This window comes from Dendropsophus ebraccatus, chromosome 4 (assembly GCF_027789765.1).
Source record: "Dendropsophus ebraccatus isolate aDenEbr1 chromosome 4, aDenEbr1.pat, whole genome shotgun sequence".
Lineage (NCBI taxonomy): Eukaryota > Metazoa > Chordata > Amphibia > Anura > Hylidae > Dendropsophus > Dendropsophus ebraccatus.
In genome coordinates this window covers 113,961,529-113,975,223 of record NC_091457.1, presented here as the reverse complement: position 1 = coordinate 113,975,223, position 13,695 = coordinate 113,961,529, and the positions used below count along the sequence as shown (strand labels likewise).

Genomic DNA, 13,695 nt, shown 5'->3' with positions numbered 1-13,695 from the left:
GATGACTTTTTACTTGAACAAGCACCATGACGTAGGATATAAAATAAGGTATAAAAAACCACTAAATTTACCTTTTACACCTGTGTAGAGATGTCAGAATGCAAAAAGGGGGTGACAGTGTCACTTTAAGGTGTGGTTTGCAATTAGGCTCCATTTACTTGAACTGAGCAGCAAAACCCCGCCTAAGCTGGAGACAAGAGTGGGGCTGTCTCTGGAAGAAAGTGGCCATGTTTTTGTAGCGCTGGATAATCCCTTTAAGAAAAGAGCTGAGCATTGTATCCTTCCATGTCAATGAGGATAGCTGCATAGGATGTCTACATCTCCGTTAAGCCAATGCAAGAAGCTTCAACTTTGCAAACAAAAGGTCAGGGGACCCCACAGTTTTTCCTCACAGGTCGGACCTGTGACACTGTATTCAATAAATACTTCAGGTGTGAATATTCCTTTTATATTCAATCAGACCACAATATAAGATTTATAAGGAAAAGCTGGGTTACACCATTACAGTCACCGCCCTACCTGACAAGGCTTGTCCCCTATCATTCCCTGAACTCTGAACAGAAACAATGACCTGACTGCATGCATTTTCACAAGTGTCAGAAGTCTGGGTAAGCTCAGCTACAACCCTCGAACAGACTGAATGAATATGCCAGGCGTCATCCAAATTTCCTAGAAAAAGAGAAGTCAATGCCTTTCATTTACTGGTAATGTTCTATAAACCGAGATGATCACGTCTAGTTCCTCTACAATCGTACACGTCATTTACACTGCTATGAGGAAATGGAGAACTTCTCAAATCAATAGGGACAAGCTGAGAAGTCTCAAGTATTTCTCTCTCCATTGTCTAATTAGTCTTGTGATTATGACAAATGACAAAAGAGATGGATCAGGACTTCTTGTATGGAGATGGCTGGGGTGGGCAGAATCCTGCAAGTCCAGGTCACCGCCGATAACGGAAAACATCTAGAGCCATCGAAAAATCCTGCAAAAATCAATATTGTCAGACACAAATCCAACAGGCTTTGTAATGTATGAGAACATTAAAATGTAATTAATGGGACAACAGTCTCCTGCAGAGCAATTAAATAATACGCGTAATTAGCAGGCGCCGGCGAGAGATGGCGGAGCTCATTGTGGTATCCGTGTATACAGGGAGCGGTGAGGTGTCCGGTTACAGGTGACATATCTATATTAAATCATCACTAGTCTGGAAGGTTTGTTGACAGGCAGATGCTGCGTGGGCTGAAAACACGGGGTGTATCAATACGCACCCAGGAATAATGTCTCCCTGCTAATTTTACAGCAGACATAAACATCTAGAGACCCGGGGGGAGGAGGTGGAATCTAGTCAATTACAAGTCTGTCGCTAAAGAGCCTGAGAAAACTGAAATTGAAATTATGCAGATGAGAAATTTAATATCTATAATCATGGATCCGCTTTTCCTATTTACCATTAATATCATAACTGCAGCAAGTCGTCATATATCAAACAGTTGGAGTAAAGTATACTTTAACCGGTATTCAAGAATAAAAGAACATAGCCCTATCTTGTAAAGTACCCTGTTCGGCTATCTTCCACTAGTCCATATACAATGGATGAAGCAATCTGACACAGGGTATTTAAAGTTAACAGAACTTATCCCCTGTCTACAAGATAGGGGCTAAAAGTCAGATTGTCTCATCCATTGCCTATCGAACTTATCCCGTGGAGTACCTTGTTCGGCAATCTTTGATAGCCGAGCTGTTGATAGGTAAAAAGTTACGTTTGAATACCCAAAATTCTGCGTTGATTGAACCAGGGCTGTGGAGCTGGAGCTGGTTTTGGCTGAAGTGGGAAAAAATTTACCGACTCCAACTTTAAAAAAAGTCTTTTAAAATTTTATAATTGTTCCTCATTAATATATTTTATGTTCTATCAATCTAAGCCCTTTATTTATTAAAACCAGAAAACCCCTTTCTCACATACATTTAGTTAATACATTGTCCGCGAGAATTCCGTAGTGTGAACCCGCCCTTTATCAGTAAAAAAGCACTGGCCCTATTAGATTAGGGTGGTGGGGTAAAAGTTGGTGGTCACCATTTGGCAGTTTGTTTCTGAGCTGGAAGAGTCCATTGTGTGGGGGAGATCTGTGCTGTTCTCCTCCTGGATGACTGTATATGAGCAGCAGTGTAATATGAAAATATCTTGTGTAATATAGAGGAGGAGAAGCCATAACTAATGTAGCAGTAACCTCTGTCCTCAATGTGGTGTTTTCTTTCTGGGAGAAGATTGTGTATTCTTCTTCAGTGTGCTATGGCTGCAGCAGGGTGTGTGTGTGTGTGTGTGTGTGTGTGTGTGTGTGTGTGTGTGTGTGTGTGTGCGCGCGCCCACTATGGCAGCAGCAGGCTGTGTGTGTATGCTATGGCTGCAGGAGGCTGTGTGTGTGTGCGCGCTTGCTATGGCTGCAGCAGGTTATGCGTGTGTGCGTGAGCCCTATGTCTGTAGCAGGATGTGTGTGTGCTTGCACTATGGTTGCAGCAGGGTGTGTGTGTACACACGCTATTGCCGCAGCAGGTTGCGTGTGTGTGTGTGCGCGCACGCACTATGGCTGCAGCAGGCTGCGTGTGTGTTTAAGAAAAAGAAAATAAATTAAAGGGGTATTCAGGGCAACAGTGAAAAATTCAGGGGGCACAGAGGGTGGTGGGATCATAATAAAGAAGTCCTATTTAACCTTCCCCATGCCTTCGCAGTGCAGTCTCTCGCTCATGGTCCCCCACTGGGCTTCCGGATCCTGTGATGTCATGGCCCTACTCAAAAATGCCCGCTCAACCAATTGGTGAGTGAGCAATGATTTAGGAGCCCGGGCGCTGAGAGACAGCCGATAAATCTAAACCTATGGCTGACCCTCTAGATCACTGGGATCTGGCATTGCTAGCAGCTTTTCTTTGTGTATGGTGAATATTTAGTTAGAAACATAAAAGATTGTCTAGTTTTGAGTAGTTCAGGACATGGTGGCTGGAGACTAGCACACACAGAGAAGAGAATTTGCTTTGTATCTTTGCCTTATTCACTCATAAGTCGCCCCAGGATGATGTACAATATTAGGAAGAAGCTGCTAAGCCAGTTCTACTTTACACTAGGGATGCACGATGCACCAAAATATCGATACTACTATCGATATTTCGGGCAAAAAACCGATTCGGTACCAGGATTTCCTGGTACCGATACTTTATATTAAGCTGCCTAATAACGCAGCTTAACATAGTATAGAGCAGAGAACACAGCCGGCGGCTAGCAGAGCGCCGGCCATGTTCTCTGAGTACAGCCCCCTGCCCCCTGGCGTCACTTCCTTCTCCGCCCGCCCCTTCCTCCGCTCACTGCAGGGATAAGTTATAGCCGGCACACAGCGATCGCTAGTGCCGGCTATGTAACTGTGCAGATGCCGCTGCACCCATCCTGAGCCTCTCCAGAAGCAGTGGGGGTCGGCTACTGTGTGTAACAGACCCCCGCTGCTAATGACCCGCAGCCTGTCACACCTCAGCCTCCTGTCCCCCCTGTCATGCAGCCGGTGTGAGGAGCTGCGTCTAGGGCTGCGCTTCTCAGTGGGAGGTTAGTGACTGAGGCTCTGATGCCGGCTCGCTCTCTGTCCATCTGCGGCGCTGTTCCTATGCATATTCATGTATGCACACTCTCGGTGGCTGCGCTTCCTGACCGGCCTGAGTGTGCACACATGAATATGCACGGAGGAACGGAGGCCTGACAGCTGGGAGCTTCCCGGAGCTGAGGGGAGGGGGGATTTGTAAAGGGAGCTTATTTAAGGTGGAACAGACAGCCTGAATCTTGGCCAGCAGCAAAGGTTAATCTTCCTGCTGGCCGAGGTTCAGGTTGTCTGTTCCACCTTAAACTTCCTTTACAAATCCCCCCTCCCCTCTGCTTTGACAAGCCTCATGCTTTGAGTGGTACCGCAGCAATGAGAGCAGGGGATGTGTGCAGACATTGCAGACATCCCTGCCCTCTGGTGTGCCCCCCACATCCCTGCCCCCTGGTGTGCCCCCCACATCCCTGCCCTCTGGTGTGCCCCCCACATCCCTGCCCTCTGGTGTGCCCCCCACATCCCTGCCCTCTGGTGTGCCCCCCACATCCCTGCCCTCTAGTGTGCCCCCACATCCCTGCCCTCTAGTGTGCCCCCACATCCCTGCCCTCTGACAGGAACTGACCTGCCAGGCAGAGTAACCCTCTCTTGTCTGTCCAGACCTGGCAGCCTTCACCAGCTCCCTGCAGTGTGGGGGTTGTAGTCTGTACCCAGTGGCGGATTAAATGTACCCTGGGCCCTGGGCTGTTCACCCAACCTGGACCCCCCCGTCAATCCGCCCACATTATAATCCACTACTGCCCCCCCCCCATGCTGTCCCCAAAAAACACAATGTTTGGTCCCTTGCTGCACATAGGATGTCAGGAGAGGAGGGGGCTGATCTTATAGGGGAGGTCACAGCGTCACAGCAGCACAGAGAATGTCAGGAGAGGAGGGTGCTGATTTTATAGGGAGGTCACAGCAGCACAGAGGATGTCAGGAGAGGAGAGGGCTGATCTTATAGGAGAGGTCACAGCAGCACAGAGGATGTCAGGAGAGGAGGGGTCTGATCTTATAGGGGAGGTCCCAGCAGCACAGAGGATGTCAGGAGAGGAGGGTGCTGATCTTATAGGGAGGTCACAGCAGCACAGAGGATGTCAGGAGAGGAGGGGGCTGATCTTATAGGGGAGGTCACAGCAGCACAGAGGATGTCAGGAGAGGAGTGTGCTGATCTATGGGGAGGTCACAGCAGCACAGAGGATGTCAGGAGAGGAGTGTGCTGATCTATAGGGGAGGTCACAGCAGCACAGAGGATGTCAGGAGAGGAGTGTGCTGATCTATGGGGAGGTAACAGCAGCACAGAGGATGTCAGGAGAGGAGGGTGCTGATCTTATAAGGGGGGGGGGTGTTGTATTTTTTTTCGAGGTATCGAACTGGTATCGAGTATCGAACTAAAAAATCGAGTATTGATATCGAACTCAAAATTCTGGTATCGTGACATCACTACTTTACACTCGTGTTATAAATAACTCCCCTGGTGTCTGTTTGGCCATTTATGAAATGGAGTCAGAAGTCAGAGTTCGACCCTGATAAAATGCAGGCGTTAGAGTCAGAGCTGTAGCTTACAGACTCCACAGCCCTGCACTGAACAGATCTTTGTGATCTCCAGTGGTAAGAGCTTCATTTAATACAACCCCCCCCCCCCCTTCACAGGGCTCCATGATAAAATCTGGATATCTGCATCCACCACTAGAGGGAGCTTAGAAGCTTCTGTTAGTGTTATTACAGTTCAATGCATAAACAGTTTGCTGTGTTCTCCCCCTAGTGGTGGCTTCAGGACAGATTAAAGAATGATGACAAAAAATAAAAAAAGAGTGAACAATAACTAAGCCTCATTACTTTGTGATCATCATCTCATAGTGAATGCACATATAACCATGTCAAGAAGGCTAAAAGGTCTCTTTAGGCCATTTCAGGGAGATAGCGGGAGAAGTCTAGTTTTGAGATAGAGGTACAGTACAGATACAATGGAAACTGTAGTGGTTCCAATGAACGCCACATAGAAGGTAAAGAATTTATCGTTTCTCATTGGAAACCATGTCAGCATCAATATTTATTTAATGCTTTTAATAAATCATCATCAATATTAATGCGCAGTTTCCAATACAATATCATCAATATATAATGCAGAACAAATTATCCACCAAGGGGGACATGCATGATTGGTGTCTTTCTATATTCAACTCTAAATTTATGAGGCTGTATTAGCAGAGCTGGAAACTTATTAAAAAAAAAAACTTTTTTTTGTTTTTTTGTTAAAGGAAACTGACTTTTGGGATAAGCTGTCATGTATGTGTACATAAGGGAATATTACCCTTTGTGGCCATTTATTGATGACTTGCTTCCAGCAGTTATTAGCAGTTTTTCCCTCACACAGGGAAGCACTCCTACCCCCTTATCTCGTCACACACTCTCAGAAGCAGCAGCAGCATGGAAGACGTTATATTTGCGAGCGAGATACATGTATAACAATACAAGGAGCCACAGCAGTTGTGTGTGGGTCTGGCTGCCTCTTTCTCTGTAGCTGCTTTCTCCTCCTCATCTTCTCTATAAACTTCTATAGGCAACGATTGTAACCTGATCTCTTTGTGTGAAGAATGAGTGAAACATATGCTTAGGGCTTCATCACACCCTGAGTAAGGGTCCTTTTACGTGGCCTGATATGGGGCCAAGTACGGACACAAATAAGTGTTGATCAGCTAGACTGGTGCTCGCTTCCAGTGCCTTTAAAGGAAATGAAAAACCATGCTGCCGGGACCAATGAACAATTGCTGTGTTGTCCTTGCTGCCATTAACACTCACTATTAACAATAAATTTAATGATGCACAAAATTTCCAATCAGCCGCCGGGCAGACGTTTGCTTGCTCGCTGACCGATTTCTGACACTTTTACCAAAGCTGATTATCTGCAGATTAAGCGCACCTAGAGTCCATTTACACAGAAAAATTATCTGACAGATTATCTGCCAAAGATCTGAAGCCAAAGCCAGAAACAGACTATAAACAGAGATCAGGTCATAAAGGAAAGCCTGAGATTTCTCCTCTTTTCAGATCTACTCCTGGTTTTGGCGTCAAATCTTTGGCAGATAATCCATCAGATAATCTTTCTGTGTAAATGGACTCTTAGGGTGGTATTACACGAAGCGATTTTTTTCAATTAACGATAAACGATCTCCAACGATCGCAATGGCGGTTGCCTAATAATCGTTCGTTTTACTACACGGAAAGATTATCGGTTATATTGGAGCAACAAAATTCAAGAACACTCCCCTTTCAATTTGCGAATGAACAGGGAACGGCTAACGACATCTTATTCAAACGAACGATGTGCGAACGATGTGTAAAAGACAAACGATAAAAATAGATTCAAAACCTATTAAACGTTCGTCGTTTAATCGTTGTCTACTATTACACTTAAAGATAATCGTTCAAATACGACCGATTGAACGATTATTCGACCGATAATCGCTTCGTGTAATACCACCCTTAGTCGTCGGAAAAATGCTTGGTGTAATAGTACCCTAACAATAAACGATCTTAAACGACCGCTAAGGCAAACGACCCGAAATCGTTCGCCCAAGTACACAAAACGATGATCGTTATTTATGATCGTTCTTGCGGTCGTTTAGTCGTCGCTATTGCGTACGTTTCAGCTGTGAATTTTTATTCCACCGAACGATATGCGAACGATGAGCGAACGATCAAACGATAAAACTAGGTCCGGATCCTATTAAACGATCAACGATTTCTCGTTGGTCATTTAATCGTTGCCTGCTATTACACGAAATGATTATTGTTCAAATCCGAACAATTTAACGATTTTTCGAACGATAATCGTTCCATGTAATACCACCCTTAGGGATGTTCATTAGTGGTAACTTGCCAGTGTAAAAAAAACAAAAAAAAAAAACTTAATGAGGCAGTATTACCAACAAAAGGTTTTGACATGTCAGAAGTTTTGATCAGCTGGGGTCTGAGTTTTCAGACCCTGACCCACTGTGAAACAAAGCCTAGAGAAGTCACGCTCAGCGCATTCCGCTCCCAACTTTGAGTCACGTGACAAGATTGCCTCATAATGGAAGTCTATAGGGCACATATTTTTCACAAAGAACACTCAGACCGCGACCAATAAAAACTTTTGACATGTGTCTCTGATATGTCAAAAATATTTTTTGGGTGACAGGTACACTTTAAGAGGCGTGTTGATGAGGCTACGCATGAGGAAATTACTGTATGTCTGCCAATACTTTCCTTCTGATATGCTGAAAAATAACTGGTTGTCTGTCACAACCCCACCCGGTAAAAAAAGTTTATTCCACCCGAAATCCCTCTATTGGTATGTTGCATAGCTCTGGCCCTCAGGCTAGGTTCATGCATTGCAGTTAAATTATGTTTTCTGATTGCCTAAAATAAAAGGCAGGCTTGAGACATTACAACCATTATTAGAAAAGCCTGTATGTATTTTCTGAAGCAATTACCTCCCCAATCCTGTTCAAAGCACATAACTGAGTCGCTAGGTAATTGCTTCAGAAAATACACAGGCTATTCTAAATTCTTTCAGAGTCATCAGGTACATCCTCTTTAATATGACCCACGGATAGAACGGCGCCATCACAGGGAAGCTGGTGCCACAGTCCGTTTTTTTTTAACCGCGGCCCGGTTCCCGTATACGGCACTGTTCTATGCACGGGTACTGGGACGGGGCTGAAGCACTGGAGGCGGGCCCGCCTGCTCCCAGTGGGAGGGAATTTCCTCCCCTCTATGACGCAGCTCCTTTAGAATCAAGGGAGCCGCGTCATAGAGAGAAGGGAATTCCCTCCCACTGGGGGCGGGCCGGTCAGCCTCCAGTGCTTCAGCCCCGGCCCGGTACCCATGCATAAAATGGTGCCGTACACATGAACTGGGCACCGGTTCAAAAAAACGGACCTCGGCACCGGCTTCCTTCCGTAGGTCATATTAAAGAGCATGTACCTGATGGTACATCCTCTTTAAGGCTGCAAGTCCAGGTCCCATCTACAACCATGCAAATCTCACGGACTGTCACTAGTGCGGCATGTAAAAGCAACCTTTTATTTTATTACTTTATATAATTTATTTAAACTTTTTTCTTTCAAATCAACTGGTGACAGAGATTTGTAATTTATTTTTATTCTCAAGTCCTCCAGCACTTATCAGCTGCTGTATGCCCTGGATGAAGTGGTATTTTTTGTCTGGAGAGCATGAGAGGTTTTCTATGGGGATTTGCTACTGCTCTGGACAGTTCCTGTAATGTACAGAGGTGGCAGCAGGAAGCCACTTCCTGCAGGGCATACAGCAGCTGATAAGTACTTAGATTTTTTTTATAGAAATAAATTACAGATCTCTGGCACCAGCTGATTTGGAAAAAAAAATTGCTAGGAGTACCCCATTAATGTAATACAATGCTTGTGTTGGAGACAACAAGCTGTGAAAGCACCTTGCTATTTTGGTCTACAAGATGTTAGAAGATTAAATATTAAAGTGGAATGCATATGTGTTATTTCCCTAACAGCTCAGCATCAGCAAGACCAGCAGGATGCCAGATGAGCAGAAAATCTAAAACCATCAATAGTAATACACACAAGGATACAGGGTCAATACAACTGAGTTACCTTGCTTTCCACTAGAGAGACGAGAATCTGCTCCATCACAGACCCTGTAGAGGGGACAGTTGTCTGAATGTGACCGACAATGACACCTATGGCCACACGAGACAGTTCATAGCTGAGGTTTGTGTTCTTTCTAACCAGTTCAATTAACTCGGCACCAATGGATTTTGGAACAATTGCAGCAGAGATTTCAGTTTCCGGTGCTAAGGACTTGGATGGTGATTTCGTTTTGCTCTCTTGGTTGACCGTGTTGAAGGCTTCCATGCAGGGAGGGGCTGGAGCAGTTCTCTTGGTTTGTAGGTTCTTATCCATTTCAGCAGAGCCCCCTCGGTCAGGGGGTGCCGGAGCTGTTCGTTTGCTGAGTGAGTTTACTGTTCCGGGGACTGAGGTGCAGGTGTCCAGACCTTGGGACACTGTAGTATGTGCGCTCCTGCTGGGGACAGGTGGAGGTGTGTGACTGGGACTGGAGGCTGCAGTGAGAGGACAGGAGTCTGTGGAAGTAGTGCACAAAGTCTCGAGAGAGGACATGCTAGTAGTGGACATGTTTAGTATGGATCTTGACGTTTTATCCACACCATCTAGAAAATAACAAAGCCAAATAAATGCACAGCAAGCTAGCTTAAGGCTGGAAGCACACATGCAATCTTTGTGCCAAAGCCAGGAGTGGATTGAAAAGAAATGTGAAATATAAAGGATAATGTTCAGTTTTCATTTAATTTATTTTATTCTCTTAATATTTTCTTTTCCATATGATAAACTTCAGACTTACGTCTGGTTACAAGGCTTCTGCCTGCAGAAGGAGCCCTATTCCCCTATTCTGTCTGCAAAAGGACAGGAACATGAAGCTGCACCCAGAAGGGGAACTCATGTCAATCATTGGGCTGCCAGCTAAAAACAGAAGGGATTAGGAGGAAGTTAACGTCTGAGTTCTGCATTTGTATAACACTATTTTAGGAGATGCTAAAAAAAACAAACCTACAGACCAAACTAGATACAGAATTATATTCTATTTGCAGAATTTCTTTTAAATAGAGGCCAGCTGTCAGATCACTTGATGTATACAATGTGAGCACAATCTGATCTCTATCCTGCATATCAACGGGATGTGATTTATAATCTAAAAATCGCTTTAAAACTAAAATATTCTGAAACAAGGGGAAAGTGACCTATTTGGACCTATCTCACTTACTCAAGCAAATTTAGAGCCCCACCGATCATTAGAATGAGCCAGGAAGAAGCACGTGGCTGAGCACTTCTCCTCATGTCTTACTGCAAGTAATGGTTCCCAAAGAATACTACAGAGCAGTGATGGGGAACCTTCAGCTGCCCTCCAGCTGTTGCAAACTACAATTCCCATCATGTCTGGACAACCAAAGATTTGGCTTTGGCTGGCCAAGTATGATGGAAATTGTAGGTTTTGCAACAGCTGGAGAGACAAGGGTCTCATGCAGCAAGCCAGGGAGAGAAGTACTCAGGCAGGTGCTTCTTCTAGCTAGTTCTAACAATAAGTGGGGGTGTAAACACAAAGACCCCAACCGATTAAAAACTTTAAATTTTTTTTAAACTGTCCCAGTCATTTAAAAAAAATGTTGACAAGTCAAAAGATTTTATCAGTCGATGATTCAGTATATATACATTTATACCTGATCACTCTGTGTAATCAAGCCAGCGATTAGCTCACAAACAAACAAGTCAAAAGTTTTTATCAGTCGGGGTCTGGGTTTTGAGACCCTGACCAATCACTAGAATGAGAAGGAATGTGAAAAGATTGCTCTAAGAACTTACATTATGAGTCCTTCTAGGTCACATGACACTAAGCGTGAACTTTTCCTGGCTCGTTCTACTGTGTTCACACCCTGACCAATCAAAACATTTGATGTGTCTCTATGATTTTTGTGACAGTGCTCAAGTTTTGTTCAAATCTGCACCAGATTTGGATAGATAGGAGCCTCCAATGCAAATTCAGCCAAAAATCCCAGACAATATAGTGCAGCACTAGTTTGTCTGATAAAACGCCAAAAACCAAGATAGAAACCCCATTCAAGTCACTGGGGTGAAAGGCGCAGTTGTGTTCCCAATGTAAGGGATTCAGCACCACTGTTATTATTATTGTTCTGCTCATGGAGCAATAAAATCAGAACCATGACACTGATGTACATATAACCTTACAGCTTAGCCACATCCCACTTATACCTGATAATAGCTGGTGATGGTTATATCCTAAAGAGGAAGGCGACTCACTTTTAGTAGTCTGTGGCAGCTGGGCATTTTTCCGCTTTTCAGGTGGAGGTGGTGTTATAGGAGCAGCGCGTCGGGGCTGAGGTGGAATCTACAAAGCAACAGAAGTGTTAAACAGTGACATGTGATCTACAGGTTTATGTAGAAAGAATAGACATTACTGTTACCTGATACTGTCCGTCCTCCTCAGACTGAATCTCTGAGCTAGGCAAGCTCATGTGCCGATCCAATCCAGTTCTGCACATGCCATTAGGCTGTCTCCCTGTGTCTAAGTGGAAATCACTGGAAGAGGTTGACATGGTATTTGACTGGCTCGTCGGTGAGTGGGTTTTTCGAGACTGTGTTTCTTTCCTATGATGGATAAGCTTTCTGAACAGAAAAAAAGGAAAGTAAGAATAGGTCAGTCATATGTAAGATTGAACAAAGAAGAAAACTAAATCAGAAAACAAGATCAAATGAGGAGTCTGTGGACCACCGCTGATTTCCAAAATGTTTCTGTCCCTGGGAAGTCTCAAGAGGAAGGGGTCTGACAGATTAGAGATGGCCTAGAAAGACATACCGGACTGCTTGTCTTATTCATTTTGTCAGCATGGTGGTGCATATCTGTAATAATACTGGTGGACTAGTGAAAAGTCATGAATTGATGTACAGTACTGATCTCTATACAGATCAGACAAAGTAGGCAAGCTAGCTATAAGTATACAGGCCATCCATCAAGAGAAGGACCCACAGCTCTACTGCCAATTGTGACCAGTGAGTTGACTTTCAGACCACAATTCCCTTGGCTGTGAATCCACCCATACTGGAGCGTACCCATACCCTGAGAACTGTTCCCTTGTTTGTTTTTTACCTGTGGGGTCAGTTTCTCCCTGTGATCCACTTTCCCAATAAACACTTGTTTCCATATCACTTGCTATTACATGAACAGAAAGAAAATAACAGTAGTGGTAGACTGACTTGTTCAGTGTGACATTTATTAGGTAAAGATTTTTTATACACAAAGTAAACTCATCACTTAGATGGGTAGGTAGAGTATACTGGTCATTATATATGGGTGGGCTGGTCTCAGGTAGATGTACCTGTTATACCCTGCTTATATCCTAGGAGACGCCTGGGTCTGGTGTCCCCTAAACTATATAGTAATCAGTCTCAGAAGTTAGTGCAGTTGTCAGGTTGTCCATACAGATGTAGGTAGGACAGATTAGGTTACTAGGTGCCTATATATCCATACAATACATGCAAATAATGTCACAACACACTTCTTTAAAATTTTAGAAAGACTTCTGTTGAGGCCAAGCAGGTCCCTTTTCACCCGACGCATTTCCCCCCTTAATTGTCATGCAGATAGTCTGATAAACGTAAGTAGAAGAGTGTCAGTAATTCAAGGTTGAGGTTGTATAATGTATGGTTGTTTTGATAGAGGAGAAGGATGTTACCCGACACTCTTCTACACTCAGACTACCGGCATGACATTTGTCACAGTAGAGTTCCACAGATTCCCTGATGAACACCACTGTTATCAATTAAAGAAGAAGTCCAGCAAAAATGTTTATTAAAGTATTGTATTGCCCCCTAAAAGTTATACAAATCCCCAATATCTACTTATTAGAGGAAATGCTTATAAAGTGTTTTTTTTCCCTGCACTTACTACTGCATCAAGGCTTCACTTCCTGGATAACATGGTGATGTCACGACCCGACTCCCAGAGCTGTGCGGGCTGTGGCTGCTGGAGAGGATGATGGCAGAGGGACACCGAGGGACACAGGGCACTGGAGGGACACTGAGCATCCCCCTGCCATCATCCTCTCCAGCAGCCACAGCCCGCACAGCTCTGGGAGTCGGGTCGTGACATCACTAATTTTATCCAGGAAATGAAGCCTTGATACAGTAGTAAGTGCAGGGAAAAAAGCACTTTATAAGCATTTCCTGTAATAAGTGTATATTGGTGATCTGTATAACTTTTGGGGGGCAATACAATACTTTAATAAAAATTTTCGCTGGACTTCTCCTTTAAGGAGGGAAACGTGTTGGATCAAAATGGACCAGCTTGACTGAAGTCTTTTTTAAAGGTGTATTGTGCCATTATTTGCGTGTATTGTAAGGCTATATCAGCACCTAGCAGAACCTAATCCATCCTAACTACGTCTCTGTGGACAACCTGACAACTGGACTATCTTCTGAGACAGATTGCTATACAGTGTAGGGGACGCCAGACCCAG

General features: G+C 44.4%; 1 protein-coding gene across 4 annotated transcripts in view; it reads right to left on the bottom strand.

Annotated features, from left to right (window-relative positions):
* The window catches only part of NCKIPSD (NCK interacting protein with SH3 domain), a 74,798-nt gene that overhangs the window by 26,869 nt on the left and 34,234 nt on the right, over nucleotides 1-13,695 (bottom strand). For 3 of the 4 annotated variants that reach the window (XM_069966764.1, XM_069966767.1, XM_069966766.1), the window contains 3 exons: nucleotides 11,644-11,845; nucleotides 11,480-11,567; nucleotides 9,242-9,816 (listed from right to left, as the gene is read on the bottom strand). In XM_069966764.1, the coding sequence (XP_069822865.1) occupies nucleotides 9,242-9,816; nucleotides 11,480-11,567; nucleotides 11,644-11,845 (865 nt within the window). The remainder of the gene's footprint in view (nucleotides 1-9,241; nucleotides 9,817-11,479; nucleotides 11,568-11,643; nucleotides 11,846-13,695) is intronic. The other variant, XM_069966765.1, reaches the window with a different exon arrangement.